This window comes from Numida meleagris, chromosome 15, assembly GCF_002078875.1.
Source record: "Numida meleagris isolate 19003 breed g44 Domestic line chromosome 15, NumMel1.0, whole genome shotgun sequence".
Taxonomy (NCBI): Eukaryota; Metazoa; Chordata; class Aves; order Galliformes; family Numididae; genus Numida; species Numida meleagris.
The window spans coordinates 91,184-112,228 of record NC_034423.1 but is presented as its reverse complement, the minus strand read 5'-3'; the positions used below and the strand labels follow the sequence as shown (position 1 = coordinate 112,228).

The 21,045-nt window shown below is 52.1% G+C and overlaps 6 protein-coding genes across 8 annotated transcripts in view; 2 read left to right on the top strand and 4 right to left on the bottom strand.

The window, feature by feature from the left end:
* LOC110406661 (butyrophilin subfamily 3 member A1-like) overlaps positions 1–7,484 on the bottom strand; it is a 12,335-nt gene extending 4,851 nt beyond the window's left edge. The window contains exons 1-19 of the mRNA XM_021413451.1: positions 6,806–7,484; positions 6,274–6,378; positions 5,937–5,957; positions 5,428–5,448; positions 5,155–5,171; positions 4,904–4,924; positions 4,525–4,545; positions 4,402–4,422; positions 4,272–4,292; positions 4,147–4,167; positions 4,029–4,049; positions 3,664–3,684; positions 3,300–3,320; positions 2,931–3,074; positions 2,801–2,821; positions 2,666–2,686; positions 2,420–2,440; positions 2,051–2,071; positions 1,793–1,883 (exon numbers count right to left, since the gene is read on the bottom strand). Coding sequence (XP_021269126.1) covers positions 1,793–1,883; positions 2,051–2,071; positions 2,420–2,440; positions 2,666–2,686; positions 2,801–2,821; positions 2,931–3,074; positions 3,300–3,320; positions 3,664–3,684; positions 4,029–4,049; positions 4,147–4,167; positions 4,272–4,292; positions 4,402–4,422; positions 4,525–4,545; positions 4,904–4,924; positions 5,155–5,171; positions 5,428–5,448; positions 5,937–5,957; positions 6,274–6,378; positions 6,806–7,370 — 1,216 coding nt within the window. The 5' untranslated portion in view covers positions 7,371–7,484. The remainder of the gene's footprint in view (positions 1–1,792; positions 1,884–2,050; positions 2,072–2,419; positions 2,441–2,665; positions 2,687–2,800; positions 2,822–2,930; positions 3,075–3,299; positions 3,321–3,663; positions 3,685–4,028; positions 4,050–4,146; positions 4,168–4,271; positions 4,293–4,401; positions 4,423–4,524; positions 4,546–4,903; positions 4,925–5,154; positions 5,172–5,427; positions 5,449–5,936; positions 5,958–6,273; positions 6,379–6,805) is intronic.
* Positions 1,469–6,266, bottom strand: LOC110406695. Its single transcript, XM_021413517.1, has 30 exons — positions 5,549–6,266; positions 5,428–5,448; positions 5,276–5,296; positions 5,151–5,171; positions 5,032–5,052; positions 4,904–4,924; positions 4,781–4,801; positions 4,650–4,670; positions 4,525–4,545; positions 4,402–4,422; positions 4,272–4,292; positions 4,147–4,167; positions 4,029–4,049; positions 3,913–3,933; positions 3,792–3,812; positions 3,664–3,684; positions 3,556–3,576; positions 3,425–3,445; positions 3,300–3,320; positions 3,180–3,200; positions 3,054–3,074; positions 2,931–2,951; positions 2,801–2,821; positions 2,666–2,686; positions 2,548–2,568; positions 2,420–2,440; positions 2,300–2,317; positions 2,169–2,189; positions 2,051–2,071; positions 1,469–1,957 (listed from the first exon to the last, which is right to left on the bottom strand). Exons 1-30 carry the CDS (start codon positions 5,595–5,597, stop codon positions 1,938–1,940), a joined length of 654 nt encoding a protein of 217 aa, XP_021269192.1. The 5' UTR covers positions 5,598–6,266; the 3' UTR covers positions 1,469–1,937.
* LOC110406693 (killer cell lectin-like receptor subfamily B member 1F) lies at positions 8,068–12,260 on the top strand. Of its 2 annotated transcripts, none has more exons than XM_021413514.1 (6): positions 8,068–9,579; positions 10,383–10,481; positions 10,826–10,960; positions 11,037–11,191; positions 11,729–11,838; positions 11,912–12,260. In XM_021413514.1, exons 1-6 carry the CDS (start codon positions 9,507–9,509, stop codon positions 12,036–12,038), a joined length of 699 nt encoding a protein of 232 aa, XP_021269189.1. In that variant the 5' UTR covers positions 8,068–9,506; the 3' UTR covers positions 12,039–12,260. The 2 variants fall into 2 exon arrangements, with proteins under 2 accessions (XP_021269189.1, XP_021269188.1); XM_021413513.1 differs by having other exon boundaries at positions 8,071–9,579; positions 10,368–10,481.
* Positions 13,005–17,085, bottom strand: LOC110406694 (killer cell lectin-like receptor subfamily B member 1). 2 transcript variants are annotated; one of them, XM_021413515.1, is made up of 7 exons: positions 16,952–17,085; positions 15,950–16,323; positions 15,157–15,240; positions 14,678–14,812; positions 14,448–14,602; positions 13,801–13,910; positions 13,007–13,727 (listed from the first exon to the last, which is right to left on the bottom strand). In XM_021413515.1, the coding sequence occupies exons 2-7, from the start codon at positions 16,020–16,022 to the stop codon at positions 13,601–13,603; spliced, it is 684 nt and encodes a 227-aa protein (XP_021269190.1). In that variant the 5' UTR covers positions 16,023–16,323; positions 16,952–17,085; the 3' UTR covers positions 13,007–13,600. The 2 variants fall into 2 exon arrangements, with proteins under 2 accessions (XP_021269191.1, XP_021269190.1); XM_021413516.1 differs by lacking the exon at positions 15,157–15,240 and having other exon boundaries at positions 13,005–13,727.
* LOC110406696 (C-type lectin domain family 2 member B-like) lies at positions 17,260–20,380 on the top strand. Its single transcript, XM_021413518.1, has 6 exons — positions 17,260–17,601; positions 18,012–18,088; positions 18,472–18,570; positions 19,013–19,185; positions 19,543–19,649; positions 19,922–20,380. The coding sequence occupies exons 2-6, from the start codon at positions 18,031–18,033 to the stop codon at positions 20,061–20,063; spliced, it is 579 nt and encodes a 192-aa protein (XP_021269193.1). The 5' UTR covers positions 17,260–17,601; positions 18,012–18,030; the 3' UTR covers positions 20,064–20,380.
* Positions 20,409–21,045, bottom strand: LOC110406690 (class II histocompatibility antigen, B-L beta chain-like; the record flags this gene model as incomplete). The annotated part of the gene is given in 4 exon segments (XM_021413509.1): positions 20,409–20,560; positions 20,634–20,660; positions 20,753–20,863; positions 20,958–21,045. Coding segments are annotated over 4 exon segments (240 nt in total), but the record flags the coding sequence as incomplete, so codon positions are not given.

Here is a 21,045-nt window from a genome sequence, read left to right as displayed (position 1 = left end):
CTCCCCTGCCCCACAGCAACAGATGTGCCAGGCACAGCAGCCCCACAGGACCCCTACCTGATCCCAGGTGGAGGAGGAGCAGAGCCAGGAGATGAGGCAGGAGGCTCCTCCATGGGAGGGCGGACCTGGGGTGGCTGTAGCCCGATCTGAAGCGCATCTGTGCTGGAGAAGAGGAGGGGGAAAGGAGTTGGGGAAAGGAGAGAGAGGAAGGAGACTGAGAAGGAGATGACGGAGAAGATGGGGAAGAAGACTGGGAAAGAAGATGGGGAAAAAGCCTGGGAAGAAAATGAGGGAAAACACTGCAGTAGAAGAGAGGGGCCCAGAGGGTTCCAGCCACCAGGGGAGGAGGGGACGGGGTCACTGGAACGTGAGTTCCATGAGCGCAGCCCCCACCGCCTTGGGCAGAGCCAGTGCTCCTCCCAGGCTGCGGGGCAGAGCAGGTAACCCCCCAAGGATTTCCCACCCCAAGGAGCCCCACCGAGAGAGAAATCCCTCACCTGAGCTGCAGAACATGTGCGACTACACCCAGCTTCTCCTACCTTTGCCCAGCTCCAGGGTGCAATAAATCCCTCTGAGGAACTTTACCCCTGTGGCAATGGGGCAAAGGGTTGGGGAGCTCTGAACGCCGACATCCCATTGCAGTTCCCTGCACAACCCTGAGGCCCTGCGTGCACCAGGAACATGCACCCAGCAGAAGCATTGCCATAGCACGGGGGAAAGCTGCGGGCTGTGCTCCAGGAGCTTGCTCTGACCTGTGCCCAAGGTGCAATGGTTTCTTTGCTCATTCGGGATTTTTAAGTAACCGAGCATTAATGCGGAAGTGAATCAGTGCTTGCCCCTGTGACACCCCCACAGCCCCAATTCCCACAGTGGGGGGCTCCAGGGACTAGGAAGGGTTTCTGATGAAGGTGGGAGATCGCTGGGTGCACTCAGTGCCTGGAATGTGGGTTCCTCTGATGAACGAGAGCTGTAATGGCGGGGAGCGAAAGGGGCAGGGCTGTCCCCCTGAGTGTTTGCTGGAACTATTGTTGGCTGCAAGCTCGTTCAGCGGCACCCAGCCAAGCCATAAGCTGCTGGACAAGCTCTTGGGGTTAATGATTGCCATCAGCACAGCGGGAAGAGAAAAGCACGCAGGTGGGCCAGCAGGAGAAACCCTTTTGCTGTTGCTTCTTTGGGGCGTTCAAGCTGAGGGATGGGGGTCATCTTGCAGGAGAGTCCCCTCCACGCTGTGGGACCCCTGGGGTCAGCTCTGAAGTTCTGGGTTGTTCCCACGGCGCCTGGGGCTGCGCCAGCACCACGATGGGGCACAAAGGGATCTCATGGATGCTACCCCCTTGAGGAAGGTTGGTGTGGGTTTTTTTAGTTATTATTATCGTTACTCTTCTTAACTGTAGATTATTTTTAAGTATTATTTTTCATTTTCTTCTTTGTGTGTATTTTTTGTCTATTAAGTTGCTTTCAGGTGTTCTTTACAGTTGTTTATAGATGTTCTTTATCATATCGTGACAGAGAACGAGGTTAACACCCAAAGCAGTTTTCTACCTTTGCTTCTGCGTGCATGCCTGTATTTACAAAAGCGTTACATATTCATTAGATTTCCACAAAGCCTGACACACGATCACACTATTTCCCAAAATGTCCGTCCCTTTTCCAGGATCTCTGTCTCTGTCCGTTTTCTTCCTCTTTATGGTTTCTTTCTTCCAACTGGATTGCAGTTGGAGGTGGTGCATCCTCAGTTTGGTGTTCCCTCAGGCAGCTTTGTGTCCCAGCAGTGCAATGCAGGTGTTCTCACTCAGTGCAAACTCTGCCTCCTCTTGTTCCCGTTGTGGATTTCCTTGCTGGCTTCCCGTTATGGCGGTGTTGGTATCCAGTGCAATCAGCTCCTGCAGTAAGCGTAACTCCTGTGGTTATTGCGAGGTGCAGTTCATCTCTCAATTCTATTCTGCAGATGTTTCTTCTGGAAAAGACAGCAAAAGCGAGGGATGCTGAGGTGGGACAGCTTGTCATCCCATGGGAAACCCCACATTCCTTTGGTTTGGGGAAGACTCACCCAATTCTTCAGTTTGTTCCACTGGAAAATAAAGAGAAAAGTAATGCATGATGAGAGGAATATCTCATCCCACAGCTCACAGAGGCAGAAACCGTTTAATTTGGGAAGGAGGACTCACTCTGTTCTGCAACTTTTTCCTCTGCAAAAGAAACAAATATTAAAAGCATGATGAGAAGGGTCAGATGATCATCCCATGGCTGATCCCATGGGAAGACCCCAAATTCCTTCAGTGCAGGGACAGAGACTTACTCAGATCTGCAGCAAAACCTGCAAAGGAAAAGCAGAAACAATGCATGATGAGAAGAACATCTCATCCCACACCTCCCACAGGAAGACCCCAGCGTTTTTAATTTGGGAGGGGAGACTCACCCATCTCTTCATAGTGTTTGTCTGGAAAAGAAAGAGAAAAGCAGTGCATGGTCAGGGGGGATTTTTCATCCCATACGGAGTTGCTTGGGAAGACCCAAAATTCCCTCAGTTCTGTGACTGCAACTTACCCAGCAGTAAATTCTCTTTCTCTGCAAAAAAGAAAGGAATAGCAATGCATGAGAGGTGGGACAGCTTGTCATCCCATGGGAAACCCCATATTGCTTGGGTTCAGGGAATAATACTCACTCTCGTCTTCAGTTTGTTCCACTGGAAAGGAAAGAGAAAAGAAACATATCATGAGAGGGTCATCTCATCCCACAGCTCACACAGGCAGATCCTTTTTTTTTTTTTTTTTTTTTAGATTTGGGAGGGAGAACTCACCCGGTTCTGCAACTTTTTCTTCTGCAAAAGAAACAGATAAGAAATGTATGATGAGAAGGGTAGATGATCATCCCATGGCTGATCCCATGGGAAGACTCCAAATCCCTTTGTTTTGGAGAGGGAGACTCACCCAACTTCGCATCCCTTCTCTCTGCCAAGGAAAAGCAGAAACAATGCGTGATGAGAGGAACATCTCATCCCACAGCTCCCACAGGAAGACCCCAACATTGTCAATTTCAGAGAGGAGACTCACCCCTATTTTTATGCCGTATCTCTGGAAAAGGAAGAAAAGCAGTGCATGGTCAGAGGGGATTTTTCATCCCATACTCAGTCCCTTGGGAAGACCCCAAATTCCCTCAGCTTAGTGACTGCTACTTACTCAACAGTGAATTCCCTTTCTCTGTGAAAAGGAAAGAAAAAAGCAACGTGTGATGAGGTAGGACAGCTTGTCATCACGTGGGAAACCCCATATTCCTTGTGTTCGGGGAAGAAGACTCACCCAATTCTTCAGTTTGTTTCTCTGGAAAAGAAAGAGTAAAGCAACACATGATGAGAGGAACATCTCATCCACAGCTCACACAGGAAGAATCCCCTTCTATTTGTAATTTGGGAGGGAGGACTCACTCAGTTTTGCAGATAGTATCTCTGGAAAAGAAACAAATCAGAAATGCATGATGAGAAGGGTCAGGTTATCATCCCATGGCTGATCCCATGGGAAGACCTCAAATTCCTTCAGTGCAAGGAGGGAGACTTACTCAGTTTTGCAACACTAATATCTGCAAATTAAAGCAGAAACAGTGCATGATGAGAGGAACATCCCACAGGAAGACCGCAGCATTTTTAGTTTGGAAGGAGAGACTCACCCATCTTTTCACAGCGTTCCTCTGAAATAGAAAGAGAAAACCAGTGCGTGGTCAGAGGGGATTTTTCATCCCATACGCAGTCCCTTTGGAAGACCCCAAATTCCCTCAGTTCAATGACTGCTACTTACTCAACGTTGTATTCCCTTTCTCTGCAAAAAAAAAAAAAAAAAAGCAGCACATGAATAAGTGGGACAGCTTGTCATCCCATTGTAAAGCCCCTATCCCTTTGGTCTGGGGAAGAAGACTCACCCAATTCCTCAATATCTTCTCCTGTGAAATAAAGAAAAAGCAGCACATGATGAGATGGGACAGTCTGTCATCCCATGGGCAACCCATATTCCTTTCATGGGAGAGAGAAGACTCACCCAATATTTTAGTTCGCTCCTCTGAAAAAGAAAGAGAAAAGAAAGTCATGATGAGGTGGGACAGCTTCTCATTCCATGGGAAACCCCAAATTCCTTGGGTTTGGGGAATAAGACTCACCCAATGCTTCAGTTTGATCCACTGGAAAAGAAAGAGCAAAGCAACGCATGATGAGAGGAACATCTCATCCACAGTTCACACAGGCAGAATCCCCGTCTATTTCTAATTTGGGAGGGAGGACTCACCCAGTTTTGCAGATAGTGTCTCTGCAAAAGAAACAAATAAAAATTGCATGATGAGAAGAGTCAGATGATCATCCCATGGCTGATCCCATGGGAAGATCTCAAATCTCTTTGGTTTGGGAGGGAGACTCACCCAACTTTGCATCCCATCTACCTGCAAAGGAAAAGCAGAAACAACGCACAATGAGAGAAACATCTCACCCCACAGCTCCCACAGAAAGACCCCAGAATTTTCATTTTCGGAGGGGAGACTCACCCATCCATATACAGTGTATCCCTGGAAAAGGAAGAGAAAAGCAACACATGATGAAAGGAACATCTCATCCCACAGCTAACGCAGGAAGACACTCTTTTTTTTTTAATTTGCGAGGGAGTACTCACTCAGTTTTGCAGCTAATTTCTCTGCAAAAGAAACAAGAAAGAAATGCATGATGAGAAGGCTCAGATGATCATCCCATGGCTGATCCCATGGGAAGACCCCAAATTCCTTCAGTGCAGGGACAGAGACTTACTGAGATCTGCAGCATTTAAACCTGCAAAGAAAAAGCAGAAACAATGCACGATGAGAGGAACATCTCATCCCACAGCTCCCACAGGAAGATCCCAGCGTTTTTAATTTGGGAGGGGAGACTCACCCGTATTTTCATGGTGTTTCTCTGGAAAAGAAAGAGAAAAGCAGTGCATGGTCAGAGGGGATTTTTCATCCCATACACAGTCCATTGGGAACACCCCAAATTCCCTCAGTTCAGTGAATGCTACTTACTCAACGCTGAATTGCATTTCTCTACAAAATAGAAAGAAAAAGCATCGCATGGTGAGGTGGGACAGCTTGTTATCCCATGGGAAACCCCATATTCCTTTGGTTCGAGGAAAAAGACTCACCCACTGCTTCCGTTTGTTCCACTGGAAAAGAAAGAGACAAGCAACGCATGATGAGAGGAGCATCTCATCCACAGCTCACAGAGGAAGAACTCCTTTTTTAAAAAAATTTGGGAGGGAGGACTCACCCAGTTTTGCAACTTGTTTCACTGCAATAGAAACAGATAAGAAATGCATGATGAGAAGGGTCAGATGATATGATTATATGATTCTATGATCATCCCATGGCTGATCCCATGGGAAGACCTCAAATTCCTTCAATGCAGGGACGGAGACTTACTGAGATCTGCAGCACTTAAACCTGCAAAGGAAAAGCAGAAACAGTGCGTGATGACAGAAACATCTCATCCCACAGCTCTGTCATCTAAGCACTTGAAAAAAAATTGGGAATGGAGACTCACCCAATCTCGCAGTTAGTTCCGCTGGAAAAGAAAGGCAAGAGCAGTGCATGGTCAGAGGGAACAGCTTCTCATCCCATGGCTGCTCCCATGCCCAGACCCCTAAATCTTTTTGTTCTGCTAAGTGGCCAGTGACCACTTTGGTCCCAAGAAGAAATTAAACTATTAGGAAAGAATGGACTGGGGAAGAGTTTTGCACTTGGATCAGTCAGGATTGACACACCCTATAACCCCATTACATCCCACGACCCCAATAACTCCCATGACCCCAACACATCCCAAGGCCCCAAAGATCACATGGCCCAACCCATCACAGAAACCCAGCACTCTGCAGTCTTCTATCAGTTCCATTCAAGGGACTTTGGTGGTAGAAGAGGCTGCAAGGACTCACTCAGCTCTCTGCTCTGTGCCACTGGAAAACAAAGTGGAGGAAGAGGTGGTCAGCAGGGCAGCTTGGTTTCTGGGGACATCTCCAGAGGCTCTGGACCTTCCCACCTGCCCCACGCTCCAGCCACGTTCCTGTCTTCCCACCCACACTCCTTTTCTTTTTCTCCTTCCTTCATTCCCAAAAACAAAGGCAAATGTTATTGGATTAGCACTGGGAATCTCAGGGAAAATCTCCCTTCCTCCTCCTGTGTAGCTGCATGGACAAGAGCTCAGCACCACCCCGACCATCCCTGTCCCTCCCAGCACCTCCCTGCGCTCCATCCCCTCCGCTCTCAGCTCACCTTGCTTCCGATGGAGAAAAACAATGATGACAAATGACCCAAGCAGAAGTGTGACGACTACAGCCAGAGCTGCCGCCCAGGAATGGGTGATCGGGGAAAAGGGATCTAGAAAAAAACATCAGGAGAAGGGTTCCTTTTCCATTGCCACGTGTGGAAAAGCAAGAGTCAGACTTGGGAGATGCCCAAATGCAAAGGGGCAGGAAAAGCAGGGAGCAGTGAGGCACAATGGGAACGTCCCCAGATTGGCACAGGTGGAGGAGCTGCTCAGCAGCCTGTGCCCACTGCCACTAAGCCAGGAAGAAACCCACCCCAGAAACCCAACCCAACCACCTCATCCATGCAGATCCATCCCCAAATCACACCGTGCACCCGCTCCAACCCAAGCATTTCCTAGAACAACTCAACCCCATTCTCTTTCAAAGGCTCCTGTCCTTCTGCTCTCCATGCATGGACATGAGGATGAGGATGGACATATGTGGGAGTGGGACACACAAACCCAGTGACACCTGGAGGCATCACCCCAGCCACTGACCTGACACCTCCAGCTTCACCACAGCTTCTGCATAGCCATCAAAATCTTGCACAGCGCAGCTATACAAGCCGCTATCGGAGGAGCTCACGGCAGTGATGCGCAACTCCAGGTTTCCATCAGAGAGACCGTTCCTGAGCAGTTCTGTCCTCCCTTTATATTCCTCCATCTGCTCCAGGTCCACTCCTTTTTGGTAGTGGTGCACAAGCTCAGCGGTTCGGTGCTGGCTCCATCTGATGTCTGAGCTCCGAGCATCCTTGCAAGGGGACAAGTGGCAGCGCAGCACGACGTCCTGTCCCACGTTGGCAGTGACAGGGAGGCTGGGTGCCACCACTGTGAGCTGGGCTGTGCAATGAGAAGGGCACAGAGAGATGGTGAAATGGTGCCTGTGTTCATGTGGGGGCATGGGGTGGCATAGTGGGAGGTGATGCGCACTGCATCCCATGTGCAAGAGCTGTAGAGGGAGCAGGAGGGAGTGGGGAAGGATTCGTGGGTGTGGGAACCCACTCACAACGTGTGGAGGAGGTGAAGAAGAGACAGAAATTTTACCCAAAACCACGCATTTCATGGAAGAACCAAAGTGAAAGTGAAACCCAAGCGGGGCTGGGTGCTGGGCTTGAGTCCTCCCTGCCCCATGGTCACTCCCCTGCCCCACAGCAACAGATGTGCCAGGCACAGCAGCCCCACAGGACCCCTACCTGATCCCAGGTGGAGGAGGAGCAGAGCCAGGAGGTGAGGCAGGAGGCTCCTCCAGGGGAAGGCAGAACTGGGGTGGCTGCAGCCTGATCCAAAGTGCATCTGTGCTGGAGAAGAGGAGGGGGGAAGGAGCTGGGGAAAGGAGACAGGAAGGAGACTGAGAAGGAGATGATGGAGGAGATGGGGAAGAAGGCTGGGAAATAAGATGGGTAAAAAGATGAGAGAAAAAGGGGAAAGAGGTAGGGGAAGTAGATAGGGGAAAGAGGTAGGGGAAGTAGATAGAGGAAGGCAATGCTGGAGAAGATGGAGAAGAAGACTGTGAAAGAAGATGGGGAAAAAGTTTGGGAAGAAAATGAGGGAAGAAGCTGTAGGAGAAAAGAGGGGCCCAGAGGGTTCCAGCCAGCAGGGGACGAGGGGACGGGGTCACTGGAACGTGAGTTCCATGAGCACAGCCCCCACTGCCTTGGGCAGTGCCAGTACTCCCCCAGGCTGCGGGGCAGAGCAGGTGACCCCTGAAGGATTTCCCCCACAAGGAGCCCCACCGAGAGAGAAATCCCTCACCTGAGCTGCAGGAAGCCCACGGCTATGCCCAGCTTCTCCTACCTTTGCCCAGCTCCAGGGTGCAGTAGGAGGAACTTGGCCATGGATCAATATGGGCAAAGGTTGGAGGACGTTAGACACATCCCATGGCAGTTTCTTGTGCAACTCTGGGGCACTGCATGTACCAGGAACATGGACCTAGCAGAAGCATTGCCATAGCACAGGGGAAAGCCACGGGCTGAGCTCCATAAGCCTTTCTCCCAATTTCTCCAGCCCCCCACAGGTTACAGGCACCAGTAACACTGCCAGAGCATTTCCCGAGGGCTGGTGGTGCAGGATTATGGCTTGGAGCAGCTGGGAGAACCCAAAGCCCTTCCCACACTCAATGCACTCATACGGTGTGATCCCAACGAGCAAGCTCACATGTTGGAAAAGCGTCGATTTTCACTTGAAATCTTCTTGCACTCGAAGTAATCTTGAGGTTTTTCCCCTGTGTGCATTCACATTGATGTCTCCCTGGAGGTTCCTCTTCTCCACGCCGAGTTCTTACGATCACACAGGGGATGATATGATGGTAACACGGGGATTTGCACGGGGATGCTGCAGGGCAGATGGGGAAGGGGTGAGGGGAGATGCCCACGAGCAGAGTTCCCATGCAGGACACAGCAGTTTTGCTGCCAGCACCAGGAAGCAGCTTCCCCCTCCTTTCCCTGCTGGGAAATTGTTCCTTTTTGCTGCTTTTTAGTGCTTCTCACCCTCATTTTGTGCAGTTCTTCCTGGTCAGCCCAAACTTCGCATCCGCTCACAGATAACTGCTCCCTTCTAAGAATCCATGGGACCTGCCTAGCTGCAAAGCAACTTCTCACTTTTCTTTTTGCAGCCCTTAGTCCCACAGACCCTGTGCAAAACCACATGCATCTCCGTGCTTTCCTCCATCAGCAAGGAATGAGATTGCATAATAAAAATGGAACCCATCCCCTTCCAGTATTCAAGCAGCTGAGCCACAAGTTGGGGAAGAATCACCAAATATTGCCTTTCTCCCCCCACCCTGATGATCAGCCAATGCACTCTGACCCCTAAAATATCCCGATTTGAGGCCTTTTATTTGTTATGGGTTTTTTTAGGATTTTATTTTCAGTGATTTTTTCCGTTTCTTGCTGCTTACCCCGCAGCTCAGCACCGCGTCACTCGCTGCCAGCGCTGAACCCAGAGGTGATTCCATCCCTCAAGAGCTGCAAAACGAGACATCTGCCAACATGCACGAAAAGGAAAGGCAGTAGGACACATCTATCTATACTGGTTGGTTTTGTGTTTTGCTTTGTTTCTGTTGAAAAGCAAAACCAAGACAACAAAGCCCAGCCAATGCCGTTTCCTGACAGTGGACGCAGGCGCGAGTGGGTTGGTCACAAAGCAAGAAGTTGCCCTGGGACTTTGTCATTTTGGGGACGTTCTCATGAACATCTGAGCTATGGATGGGGAAATAATTAACGCTGATTTAAGGCATCCTACGGGCAGTTTGTCCCCTGCTAAGCGGCAGCACGGTAAGGGATGTTTTGTGCGGTGGGTGCTCATTGCAGGCTTGGTTTGGGGGTTTGTTGCTTCCCTCTGTTCTCCGAGAAGCACCAGAAATGTTGGTTGTGTTCTGGGTTGATCCTGGCATGAATAGGGGAGAAAAGGAAGGAAGGGATGGGGGAGAAGGAAGCCTGGGAATGGCCAGAGGTGTGATGGTTTTGAGCAAAACCCAGCCCAAATTGGGAAACCCGTTGTGAGAAAATGGTGGACAGTGCATGAAATGGTGGCAAACGCATCCTAGATCCAGGTGGGATGAGAGCTGCAGAGATCCCAGTCCTCCCAGCTGCCACCACCTGCTCCACACTGAGCTCGTTTCACAAGGCCTGGGGGCTGCTGAGCTTCCACCCCCTGCTCCTGAGGACTGCAGTGCCTCCACCACCTCCAAAACCACAGGGGAAGGTGATGTCCCTCTGCCCATCCTACCTCCAATGGCAGCTCATCCCATGCGCCCTGCTGCTGCCACCCCCCTGTACCAGCTCCTTCCCCACTGGGAGCCACTGGGAAGGGTCCAAGGGGACTAGAACTGGAGGAAACAAAACAGCCATCAGCTTATGCTCATCCATAGCATGGGAACCCCTGGGAAGGGTCTGGGGACCCCAAAGTGTGGAGGAAACAAAGCAGCCATCAACTTCAGCTCCAGCTTAGATACCTTTTTAAACTGAATAGACTTGGAAAAGGTTTTTAAAGGTCTATAAAATGTCTCTGCTCTAAAAAAGTTATGTGTTTTCTTAAAACCAAATGTCTTTTTATACATCAGTGTGGACTCCTCCAGCTGCCGTCGTGTGCCCCCACTGGCACCAGATCCTCCTGAAAGCCAGCGTGCTGGAGCTGCTGCTGCTGCTGCTGCTGCTGGTCGGGTTCAGCGTGTGTGGTGAGTGACCAGCTCTTGCCACATCTGCAGCACAGGAAATTGAAGCTCTTCTGAGCAGAAAACATGCTATTTTTGCTCACAATGAGGCTGGGGCTTTGCATTGGGGTTAGGGTGATCACCCAACAATCCCAAAGCAACACTCAATGAGAGGAATTCCACACTCTTAAACCAGGGTGGGGGATAGAAGCAATATTTGTGCACGATTTCAGATGGCTGAACTGATGGAGTGCAGCCAGAACCAGAAAGGGTTTGCACAAGAGCTCGAGGATCCAGCCCCAACCCTGCGTGCTTTTCATGGGGCTGCCCCCAAACGGCCGCGTCTCACCCCAGTCTGTGCCCAAAAGTTTTTCAGAAAACAGCACGGCCTGCGAGCGCTCCCCAGCTCTGCCCTGAGACCAGAGGAAGGAAAGGGACGGAACTGAGTGACAGCACCTCCATTGAGGAATACTTCTGCCAATCCACACGGAACAGCTCCGCAGGTAGCGCCCTTCCCAGGGGAATCCTCCTGGGTGGGATTTCTCCCACCTGAAGATGCTCACGGCTCTTTCTCTCCAGCCCCTGCTGCCTGCCTGCTCTGTCCCCTGTTCTGGAAGCTTTTAGGGGACCGATGCTACAGGCTTTCCACAGAAAAGGGGATCTGGACACGAGCCAGAGAGGAGTGTGAAAATGAGCAGTCACAGCTTGTGGTGCTCCGGGACAAGGCAGAACAAGTAAGCATGGAGTGGAGAACTGGAAGGGACCTGAATACCTGTGGGTTTAGTGTGGATTTTGTGGGAGAAAACTGCTCTGGAGTGGCTGGGTGGCAGCGGGAGGATCCGTGGTTCCAAACCCAAATGGGGCTGAAGCATCACCTGAGGGACTGGGGTCAGGATTAGGTCCCTTAGAGTTAGGGGCTGGCACGTGAAGGTTGTGTACACTGGGGTTGGGGTCAGGCACTTTGGGGTTGGGCACGTTATAGTTTATGTTAAGGACATCAGGGTTCAGGTTAGGGTGAGGCACATGGGGGTTGCGTGCCCTTCCCACCCTTCAAACAGGATGAAGGATGGAAGCAGAGCTCAGGTGGTCACATCAATGCCAAAATCTCAGGATTAAAGCAATTCCCAACCTCTGAGCTGCCCCCAGAGCCAGGCGGCATTCAAAGCGGGGCTGCTGCCTGGGTCCCATCTGCTGGGGGGTGCCACAAGGCAGACTTGGTGGCTCTGCACCCACCCAGCCCCTTGCAGAAGGATTTTGGTGCCGTTTCCCAGGATTACCTCCAGGAGATTGCAGGTCCAGAGGTCCAGCCGGTGTGGCTTGGATTAAAAGCATCCAAAAAGGAATGGCAGTGGGTGGACGGCTCCTCCTTCAGCACCGCAGTGTGAGTATTTCTGCCCCCATTGCTTGTCTCCTCCGAGCCTGGTGCTGTGGGTGCAAACAGCTTGATTTTGCAGGTTTGGTCAACTGCCAGCGATGCACAATCACTGCGGGACCTTCAAAAACACAAGACTGGAGGAGGACATCTGTACTGGGGAACACCAGTGGATCTGCCAGAAGGAGCCTTTACGTCTCCATCCGTAACGTGTAGGAGATGCAGGGGAACGCAGCCCCTTGCTCTGACCTGTGCCCACCCCGAGAGCCCCAGTCACTGAGGCAAAGCTCTGCAATGCAGCTCTGTAACGAATTTGGGGGCATGCAGACCCAAGCACTGCCCTGGCACACCGGGGTGTGTTACTGCATACACTTGTGCAATCGGCTCGTAATCCTGTGCTATTTCTTTCAATAAAAAATACCGGATTTGTTGTTCAGCAGAATGCATCTTTTTGCCCTGTTCCCACTCTGCTTCAATGTCAGCAAAACCGCTCCCTTGGGCTTCCAGAGGGTTGTCCCAAAATTTGGGAGAGTCCCCTGGGAGATACTCCTGTATGGCAACTGGGGTCCAGAAAAGGAGAAAACTGGGCAACTGACATTCAAAGAGCAGAAAAGTGGGATTTTTTGGTTTTAATTTTTCATCTTGTGGATGCAGGGGGAGTGGGATGTGCCAAGATGGGGCCATGCCCTTGGAGTAGTTGGGGAGGTTGAGCTCAGCCTGGTTTAGGGCACAACATCGGTGCCCCGTGACATGGGACTGCAGCTTTGCTTGGGGAGCATCTCAAGATTCTACAAAAACCCTGAAATCCCCCATTCTATACCCAAAATGGAGGCATCCTCACCAAGGGGATGCTCGCTGGCACTCCCCTATCACCAGCACCAGGAGGACGAGGACCTCCAGCGCTGCCCACAAATGAATGATGAGCAGCTGCACAGGAGGGCTTTTCCTTCTCACCCTGTTTGATTTGGAATCTGGTGGAGCAGAGAGCAGATGTGATTTTGCTCTTTTTTTTCCACCCCATCTTGCCTTTTTCTGCTGAGTCCCCTGCATTACTCCATCAGTATCAGTTTTCTCCATCTATAGGGTTTCAGGAAATTTCTGTTGGACTCTATTTCTTGTAGCAGACACTGGAGTGCTGGACCCACACTGGTGTCTGCCCATTCAGCCCTTGGAAATGAAAGCAACAGGCAGGAAGCGAATTTTAAAAGCACGCTGGCTTTGTTCACACTGCCACCACATCCTGGCCCCTCCTCCTACAAAAATGATTCACCTTCTGTGCAAGGAAAGCAGCGGTTTTGGGACAGCCCTCTGGAAGCCTAAGGGAGCGGTTTTGCTGAACTCCCCCCCCGACTTCACCGAGAACAGAGAAATGAAGGATGCTGTGGTCACTGCGATCAATCTCACCCCAAACCTGGCACTGCTCCCCCTGGATCATCTCTGTGAGCCTGGCTGCATCCCCGTCCCACTTCAAGATGCACTTCCTATTGCAGGGAGACAAAGGACATTGAAGCAGAGTGGGAACGGGGCAAAAAGATGCATTCTTCTGAAGAACAAATCCAGTATTTTTTATTGAAAGAAATAGCACAGGATTACGAGCTGATTGCACGAGTGCATGCAGCGATACCCCCTGGTGTGCCCGGGCAGTGCTTGGGTCTGCATGCCCACAAACTCCTTACAGAGCCGCATTGCAGAGCTCTGCCCCAACAATTGGGGCTCTCGGGGTGGGCACAGGTCAGAGCAAGGGGCTGCGTTCCCGTGCATCTCCTACACGTTACGGATGGAGAGGTAAAGGCTCCTTCTGGCAGATCCACTGGTGTTCCCCAGTACAGGCATCGTCCTCCACTTTTGGGTTTTTGAAGGTCCCGCAGTGATTGTGCTTCACTCTCAGTTGACCAAACCTGCAAAATCAAGCTGTTTGCACCCACAGCACCAGGCTCGTAGGAGACAAGCAATGGTGGCAGAAATACTCACACTGTGGTGTTGAAGGAGGAGCCGTCCACCCACTGCCATTCCTTTTCAGATGCTTTTAATCCAATCCACACCGGCTGGACCTCTGCACCTGCAACCTCCTGGAGGTAATCCTGGGAAACGGCACCAAAATCCTTCTGCAAGGGGCTGGGTGGGTGCACAGCCACCAAGTCTGCCTTGTGGCACCCCCCAGCAGATGGGACCCAGGCAGCAGCCCCGCTTTGAATGCCGCCTGGCTCTGGGGGCAGCTCAGAGGTTGGGAATTGCTTTAATCCTGAGATTTTGGCATTGATGTGACCACCTGAGCTCTGCTTCCATCCTTCATCCTGTTTGAAGGGTGGGAAGGGCACACAACCCCGATGTGCCTCACCCTAACCTGAACCCTGATGTCCTTAACATAAACTATAACGTGCCCAACCCCAAAGTGCCTGACCCCAACCCCAGTGTACACAACCTTCACGTGCCAACCCCTAACCCTAAGGGACCTAAACCTGACCCCAGTCCCTCAGGTGACGCTTCAGCCCCATTTGGGTTTGGAACCACGGATCCTCCCGCTGCCACCCAGCCACTCCAGAGCACTTCTCTCCCACAAAATCCACACTAAACCCACAGGTTTTCAGGTCCCTTCCAGTTCTCCACTCCATGCTTACTTGTTCTGCCTTGTCCCGGAGCACCACAAGCTGTGACTGCTCATTTTCACACTCCTCTCTGGCTCGTGTCCAGTTCCCCTTTTCTTTGGAAAGCCTGTAGCATCGGTCCCCTAAAAGCTTCCAGAACAGGGGACAGAGCAGGCAGGCAGCAGGGGCTGGAGAGAAAGAGCCGTGAGCATCTTCAGGTGGGAGAAATCCCACCAGGAGGATTCCCCTGGGAAGGGCACTACCTGCGGAGCTGTTCCGTGTGGATTGGCAGAAGTATTCCTCAATGGAGGTGCTGTCACTCAGTTCCGTCCCTTTCCTTCCTCTGGTCTCAGGGCAGAGCTGGGGAGCGCACGCAGGCCGTGCTGTTTTCTGAAAAACTTTTGGGCACAGACTGGGGTGAGACGCGGCCGTTTGGGGGCAGCCCCATGAAAAGCACGCAGGGTTGGGGCTGGATCCTCGAGCTCTTGTGCAAACCCTTTCTGGTTCTGGCTGCACTCCATCAGTTCAGCCATCTGAAATCGTGCACAAATATTGCTTCTATCCCCCACCCTGGTTTAAGAGTGTGGAATTCCTCTCATTGAGTGTTGCTTTGGGATTGTTGGGTGATCACACTAGCCCCAGTGCAAAGCCCCAACCTCATTGTGAGCAAAAATAGCATGTTTTCTGCTCAGAAGAGCTTCAATTTCCTGTGCTGCAGACGTGGTAAGAGCTGGTCACTCACCGCATATGCTGAGCCCAACCAGAAGCAGCACCACCACCACCACCATTACGCCCAGCACGCTGGCTTTCAGGAAGACTGAAGGAACTGGAAGAGCCCACACTTAGTTAAAATAGACATTTCGAAAAAAACTTTTTCCATTAGAGAAATAAAAGAGAGACTGAGAATTATTCTGTGAAAGAGCCCCTCCAACAACCTGCTTCATTGGAGCTGAAGTTGATGGCTGCTTTGTTTCCTCCAGTTCTAGTCCCCTTGGACCCTTCCCCGTGGCTCCCAGTGGGGAAGGAGTTGGTACAGGGGGGTGGCAGCAGCAGGGCACATGGGATGAGCTGCCATTGGAGGTAGGATGGGCACAGGGACATCACCTTCCCCTGTGGTTTTGGAGGTGGTGGAGGCACTGCAGGCCCTCAGGAGCAGGGGGTGGAAGCTCAGCAGCCCCCAGGCCTTGTGAAACGAGCTCAGTGTGGAGCAGGTGGTGGCAGCTGGGAGAGCTGGGATCTCTGCAGCTCTCATCCCACCTGGATCCAGGATGCGTTTGCCACCATTTCATGCATTGTCCTCCATTTTCTCACACTGGGTTTCCCAATTTGGGCTGGTTTTTGCTCAAAACCGTCACACCTCTGGCCATTCCCAGGCTTCCTTCTCCCCCATCCCTTCCTTCCTTTTCTCCCCTATTCATGCCAGGATCAACCCAGAACACAACCAACATTTCTGGTGCTTCTCGGAGAACAGAGGGAAGCAACAAACCCCCAAACCAAGCCTGCAATGAGCACCCACTGCACAAAACATCCCTTACCGTGCTGCCGCTTAGCAGGGGACAAACCGCCCCTAGGATGCCTTAAATCAGCGTAAGTAATTTCCCCATCCATAGCTCAGATGTTCACGAGAACGTCCCCAAAATGACAAAGTCCCAGGGCAACTTCTTGCTTTGTGACCAACCCACTCGCGCCTGCGTCCACTGTCAGGAAACGGCATTGGCTGGGCTTTGTTGTCTTGGTTTTGCTTTTCAACAGAAACAAAGCAAAGCACAACACAACACCAATCAATATAGGTAGATAAATGCTGCAGCTTTTCCTTTTCGTGCATGTTGGCAGATGTCTCGTTTTGCAGCTCTTGAGGGATGGAAACACGTCTGAGTTCGGCGCTGGCAGCAAGCGATGCGGTGCCGAGCTGCAGGGTAAGCAGCAAGAAACGGAAAAAATCACTGAAAATAAAATCCTAAAAAAACCCATAACAAATAAAAGGCCTCAAATTGGGATTTTTTAGAGGCCAGAGTGCACTGGCTGATCATCAGGGCAGGGGGAGAAAGGCAATATTTGGTGATTCTTCCCCAAATTTCGGCTCATCTGCTTGAATTCTGGAAGGGGATGGGTTCGATTTTCATTTTCTGCTGGCTATTAATTAACACATTTAATTCATTTGCAGCCCCTTCTCTTCCATGCCGGTCGCCCACCCGACCGCTCTCACACCTGAAGAAGCAGAGAAGGCGTTTTCTTGCCCCTTTCCCCCCAGGAGCTCAGTCATGGAGCCCATTCTCTCTGTATCTGACCCCAGATCGGCGCCAGGCAGCTCCTGGCCTGGGAAAGAGGCACTGCCTTTGGTCCTGCCCTGCGCTCCTGCCCTGCCCTCAGATCTCGCTGACCTGATGGGGAAGCTCAGAGCTCATTGTCTCCGGCGTCTGCGTCTCTCTGTGCTAAAAATAAAAGGTGTGAAAGGGCCCCGTGAGGCCTCTGCCTCATCCTGACCAGAGCTTGCAAGCAACAACAATGCAAAGACTGTGAAGAAAAAAGGTGTTTACCCAAAAACCTGAGTGCAGACGGCGAGAAGACCTTCTCCTTTACGCCTCTTCAGTGCCAGAAATTCTTTTTTCTCCCCTTTTCTGGGATGGTTTCATCGCTGAAAGACCCGCTTGGTGGAACAGCTTCATTTCCAAACCACCTCCTTTTTAATTGCTCCATGGGAACACTTTTCTGGAGGGGCAGATTCATTGCACTCCCCTACTTCTGGCACCTCTTCCTTTGCATGTTGCTCGTTGTGCCCGTTCCTTTGTCAGTCTCATTCCTTGCTGATGGAGGAAAGCACTGAGACGTGTGGTTTTGCATGGGATGAAGGGCTGCAAAAGAAAAGCGAGAAGTTGCTTTGCAGGTAGGCAGGGCCCAGTGGATGCAAAGTTTGGGCTGACCAGGAAGAAATGCAAAAAATGAGGGTGAGAAGCACTAAAAAGCAGCAAAAAGGAACAATTTCCCAGCAGGGAAAGGAGGGGGAAGCTGCTTCCTGGTGCTGGCAGCAAAACTGCTGTGTCCTGCACGGAAACTCTGCTCATGGGCATCTCCCCTCGCCCCTTCCCCATCTGCCCTGCAGCATCCCCATGGAAATCCCCCCTTGAAGAAGCCAATTTTGTTACCATGCGTCGCATTTATTTTCGCATTCAGCATCAGACAGATCCAGGTAACAAGTTGGTTCTGCTGGGGAAGGAGGTTGGGGGGCATCCTGTTGCTGAGCTTGGTTTTGAGTCCTGAGGGATAATTCCATTGCAAGGGGCGGGGGGGGGGGTTGGTATTTAACTGCAGGTGGGAACAATGAACAACATTGGGAGACGTTGTGATTGCAGGGGGGAAAACTCTGATTTTCCCCACAAATGGGGGCTGATGTGGTTGTTCCTGTTGTTTATTTTTTTAGGGAAAGGGCTGTGGGTTTTTTTTCTTTCCCTGTTACAGCTGCATTTAATTTCAGTGCTCTCTCTCGCATTCCTTTAAGTCATTGCAATGAGTCTAAGTGCTTGGATGGGCCCCAAAAATAAATCCTTATGGGGCTCTGCTTTTGGGGCACTGCTGATGGGCGGAAGTTTTGGTTTGCAGGTGAAGTGGAAGCCCCAAAATGAAGGAAACAAGGGAATATCCCGACTTTTTGGGCACAGAATGGAGCAGGCGGGCAGGTAATGGCAGAGCCATGACCCGAACAAACCCGGTGTTTATTGTTATTATTACTGTTAATTACTTCTTTAATTTGAGAACAAAGAGGAGGGATGTGGGCAGGAAGAAAACGAGTCTCGTTTCTTCAGGCACTTCCCTCGAGGGGAAAATTTGTGTTGGTTGCTGAGCAGCAGGTGGACTTTTTGCTGTGAACAGTCACATTTGGGGACAGTTCCGTTGTTATCAGCATTATTTACGTGATTCTGTGATTGTTGAGTCATAATTTAGTTACAATTAATCCTCCCTGAGGCACTGTTTGAGGAAAGGAAAACATTTTGGGGTCTACTCCTCAAACCTGGGGTGCCTTGTTGCCCCATAAATGCACTGGAGCTCTCTTCTCCCATAGGTTCCAGCTTGGAGGTGAAGCGTGGGGCGTGCATTACGGGCCAGCTCGCGATGGCAGCGGTGTTCCTCGTCCTGCTCGTCACCGCCGTCGCCTTTGCAGGTGAGCGCTGAGGGTCCCATCGCCCAGAGAAAACCCCTTGGGTCATCCTGTGCGTCCCACACCGGGATCTGTGCCCCCAGGAGGACACAACCAAAGCCGATGGGCTGTGCCCTACGAGTGTAGAACATCACAGTGGGCAGAAAAACCTTTCTCCAGAAGACCAACCCCATCCCCCCTCTGGCATCTAGGCACCTGGCCCGGTCCAAAATTGGATTTTTTGAGAAAAAATGGGCCATTTCTCTGCTGGTTGTCCAAGCAGCAGGAGATGCTGGCATGAGTCTCACCAAGCCAAGAAATCTGTTGGACCAAGAGAACTCTTTTCTCTCCCATGAATGATGAATAACTCCACCTTAGGGCACTTGTAGGGTGGAAATCCTCAACACTTGCCGTTTTGAAGGCGCAGCTCCCGCATTTCTCATCCCCTTTGCTCTGCCAATGACAGTGCAGGCGTTCCAGCCCCGTCCCCAGCCCTGTGCTCAGTGTCCCTTCGACTGGATCGGGTTCAGAGGAAAGTGCTATTACTTTTCGGAGGATGAGAGCAATTGGACCTCCAGCCAGAACAACTGCTCCGCTCTCGGCGCTTCCTTGGCCGTGTTTGACAGCGCTGAGGACTTGGTGAGGGGCACATGAAGGAGCCACCAATGTATGTTGTCCACTCTAGGGCTCCTTGGCTGGTCTTTCAGTGTTTCCTTTCTGATTTTGGGGGTGAGGAGATGGAGAACGGTTGTCTTGAGGGTTGGTTGGGTGTACTCCTCAACATTCTTCAAGGGATTCAAGGAAAAAAGATATGTATTTCTATAAGACTACAAAGAAGCCACCCTGCTTTAATGACTGAGTTTTGGTAATGGATTGGCAACTTCAAGCACTGAAGGAGTGTAGGCAACTTGCAACATTTAGATGATTGGTTGAAAGTAGAGTTCATGCAGGGAATGTCCCAAAGCCCCATGATCCATTCTCTCCCCTCTTTTCCAGAGCTTTGCAATGAGACACAAAGGCAGCTCGCCGCACTGGGTTGGCCTCTCACGGGAAGGCGAAGAGCATCCGTGGGAATGGGAGAACCGCTCGCCTTCGCCTCACCTGTGAGTTCCCATCCTTGTCTTGGAGGTGGCAGCTCCTCCAGCCCTGAGATGTGGAGCTCTTCTGGGTCTTGGGACCTTTGCTGGAGGCGGTTCTGGGGTGCAGGGATGTGGGGAAGGCACTTTGCACCTCTTGGAGACGTCAAAGTCCACTGAGAGGCGGAAGGGGCACAGGCGGTGGGAAAACAGATGGCTGTTTATTAATCATTTTGTCTGTATGTTTTCACCACTGCGATCTCCCCCACCTGGGGGGGGTTGTCTGTCTGTCCTTCCAGCTTCCAGGTGCAAGGCAGTGGTCTCTGCGCATACCTGGGGGACGCCGGGCTCAGCTCCTCCTGCTGCAGCACGCAGAGGAATTGGGTTTGCACCAAACCCGCTGCAAAAAGCCCGAGGAAGAACTTCTGCATCAGGACCTGAGCGGCTCCCGGACCTGAACGCCCGATGCAAAAGGAGGAAACGAAAGCAAAGCACCCTGCTTTAGGCTGTGCTCAGCAGCGACAGGAGGGGAGCGTGCTCCTCCAGCTGAGGTCCAGCAGTGCCACCTGCGGGGCTGCGCAAACCAAAGCAAATCCCGCGCAGAGCTCCGGCTCGAATTAACGTTTTCTTCGCATCGTCTGCCTCTTAATGACCGCTAAAATCCCGATTGTGGGGGCTATTCATGCGCTCTGAGCTGCTTGCAAAAGCCTTCACCCCTGCGCGATGCAGCAGCAGATTTTGGGGGAGGATGAGGGGAAAACATCAGTTTTCACCCGTTTTTCTTCAAAGGGAAATAATCGGAGGGAGTACAGAGCGGGCGCTGCAGCGGCAGCAGGGGCGTCACGGGGGGGACACGCGAGGGAGAGCCGAGGCGAGGGCCGGGAGCGCGGCGGGTGCGGCTGGAGCAGCTCCGCGGGGCAGCAGCTAGTTCAGCATCCCTGCGGGGACACGGCGACGACTGAGCCCCGCGCTGCGCTCGGGGCTGCTCCACGCAGCGCAGCGGGACGTTGCCTGGAGCGGCGGCGACGACAGGGCGCCCTGAAACACAGCGAGACGAGGTCAGCGCGGACAAAGACCCCTCACCGCCCCCAATCCCCCGCCCCAGCGCAGCCCCGCTCCCCGCCGCTCACCTTTCTGACTGCGCAGGAACAGGAAGAGCCCCAGCGCCAGGAAGACGAGCCCCAGCACGAAGCCCCCCACGCCCGTCAGCATCTTGCTCCTGCCCGCGTCCGCCGGGGGCTCTGCGGGGACGGCAGCGGGGGCTCAGCGCCGGGGGACGCGCTCCCGTTCCTGCTCCCCCCCACCCCGCGGCGGGCCGGGCCCCGGGGGCCTTACCCCAGCGCTGCACCAGGGGCTGCCGCAGGCTGGCGTGCTCCACCTGGCACGCGTAGCTGTCCCCGCGCCGAGGGCCGCCCTCCAGCAC

What these genes read in the sequence shown, in the direction of transcription:
- LOC110406695 (XM_021413517.1), bottom strand. Translation starts at nt 5,597, where the DNA reads ATGCACTGCTCTTGCCTTTCTTTTCCAGCGGAACTAACTGCGAGATTG. An exon ending in GACACTATCTGCAAAACTGG is followed by an intron (nt 4,168 to 4,271) that starts GTGAGTCCTCCC and finishes TTTCTTTTCCAG; the next exon opens with TGGATCAAACTGAAGCATTG. An exon ending in GATACGGCATAAAAATAGGG is followed by an intron (nt 2,952 to 3,053) that starts GTGAGTCTCCTC and finishes TTTCCTTGGCAG; the next exon opens with AGAGAAGGGATGCGAAGTTG.
- LOC110406693 (XM_021413513.1), top strand. Translation starts at nt 9,507, where the DNA reads ATGGATGGGGAAATAATTAACGCTGATTTAAGGCATCCTACGGGCAGT. An exon ending in GGTCGGGTTCAGCGTGTGTG is followed by an intron (nt 10,482 to 10,825) that starts GTGAGTGACCAG and finishes TGTGCCCAAAAG; the next exon opens with TTTTTCAGAAAACAGCACGG. An exon ending in TCCTCCTTCAGCACCGCAGT is followed by an intron (nt 11,839 to 11,911) that starts GTGAGTATTTCT and finishes TTGATTTTGCAG; the next exon opens with GTTTGGTCAACTGCCAGCGA.
- LOC110406694 (XM_021413515.1), bottom strand. Translation starts at nt 16,022, where the DNA reads ATGGATGGGGAAATTACTTACGCTGATTTAAGGCATCCTAGGGGCGGT. An exon ending in CACACGGAACAGCTCCGCAG is followed by an intron (nt 14,603 to 14,677) that starts GTAGTGCCCTTC and finishes CTTTCTCTCCAG; the next exon opens with CCCCTGCTGCCTGCCTGCTC. An exon ending in TCCTCCTTCAACACCACAGT is followed by an intron (nt 13,728 to 13,800) that starts GTGAGTATTTCT and finishes TTGATTTTGCAG; the next exon opens with GTTTGGTCAACTGAGAGTGA.
- LOC110406696 (XM_021413518.1), top strand. Translation starts at nt 18,031, where the DNA reads ATGAAGGAAACAAGGGAATATCCCGACTTTTTGGGCACAGAATGGAGC. An exon ending in AGAATGGAGCAGGCGGGCAG is followed by an intron (nt 18,089 to 18,471) that starts GTAATGGCAGAG and finishes CTTCTCCCATAG; the next exon opens with GTTCCAGCTTGGAGGTGAAG. An exon ending in TTGACAGCGCTGAGGACTTG is followed by an intron (nt 19,186 to 19,542) that starts GTGAGGGGCACA and finishes CCTCTTTTCCAG; the next exon opens with AGCTTTGCAATGAGACACAA.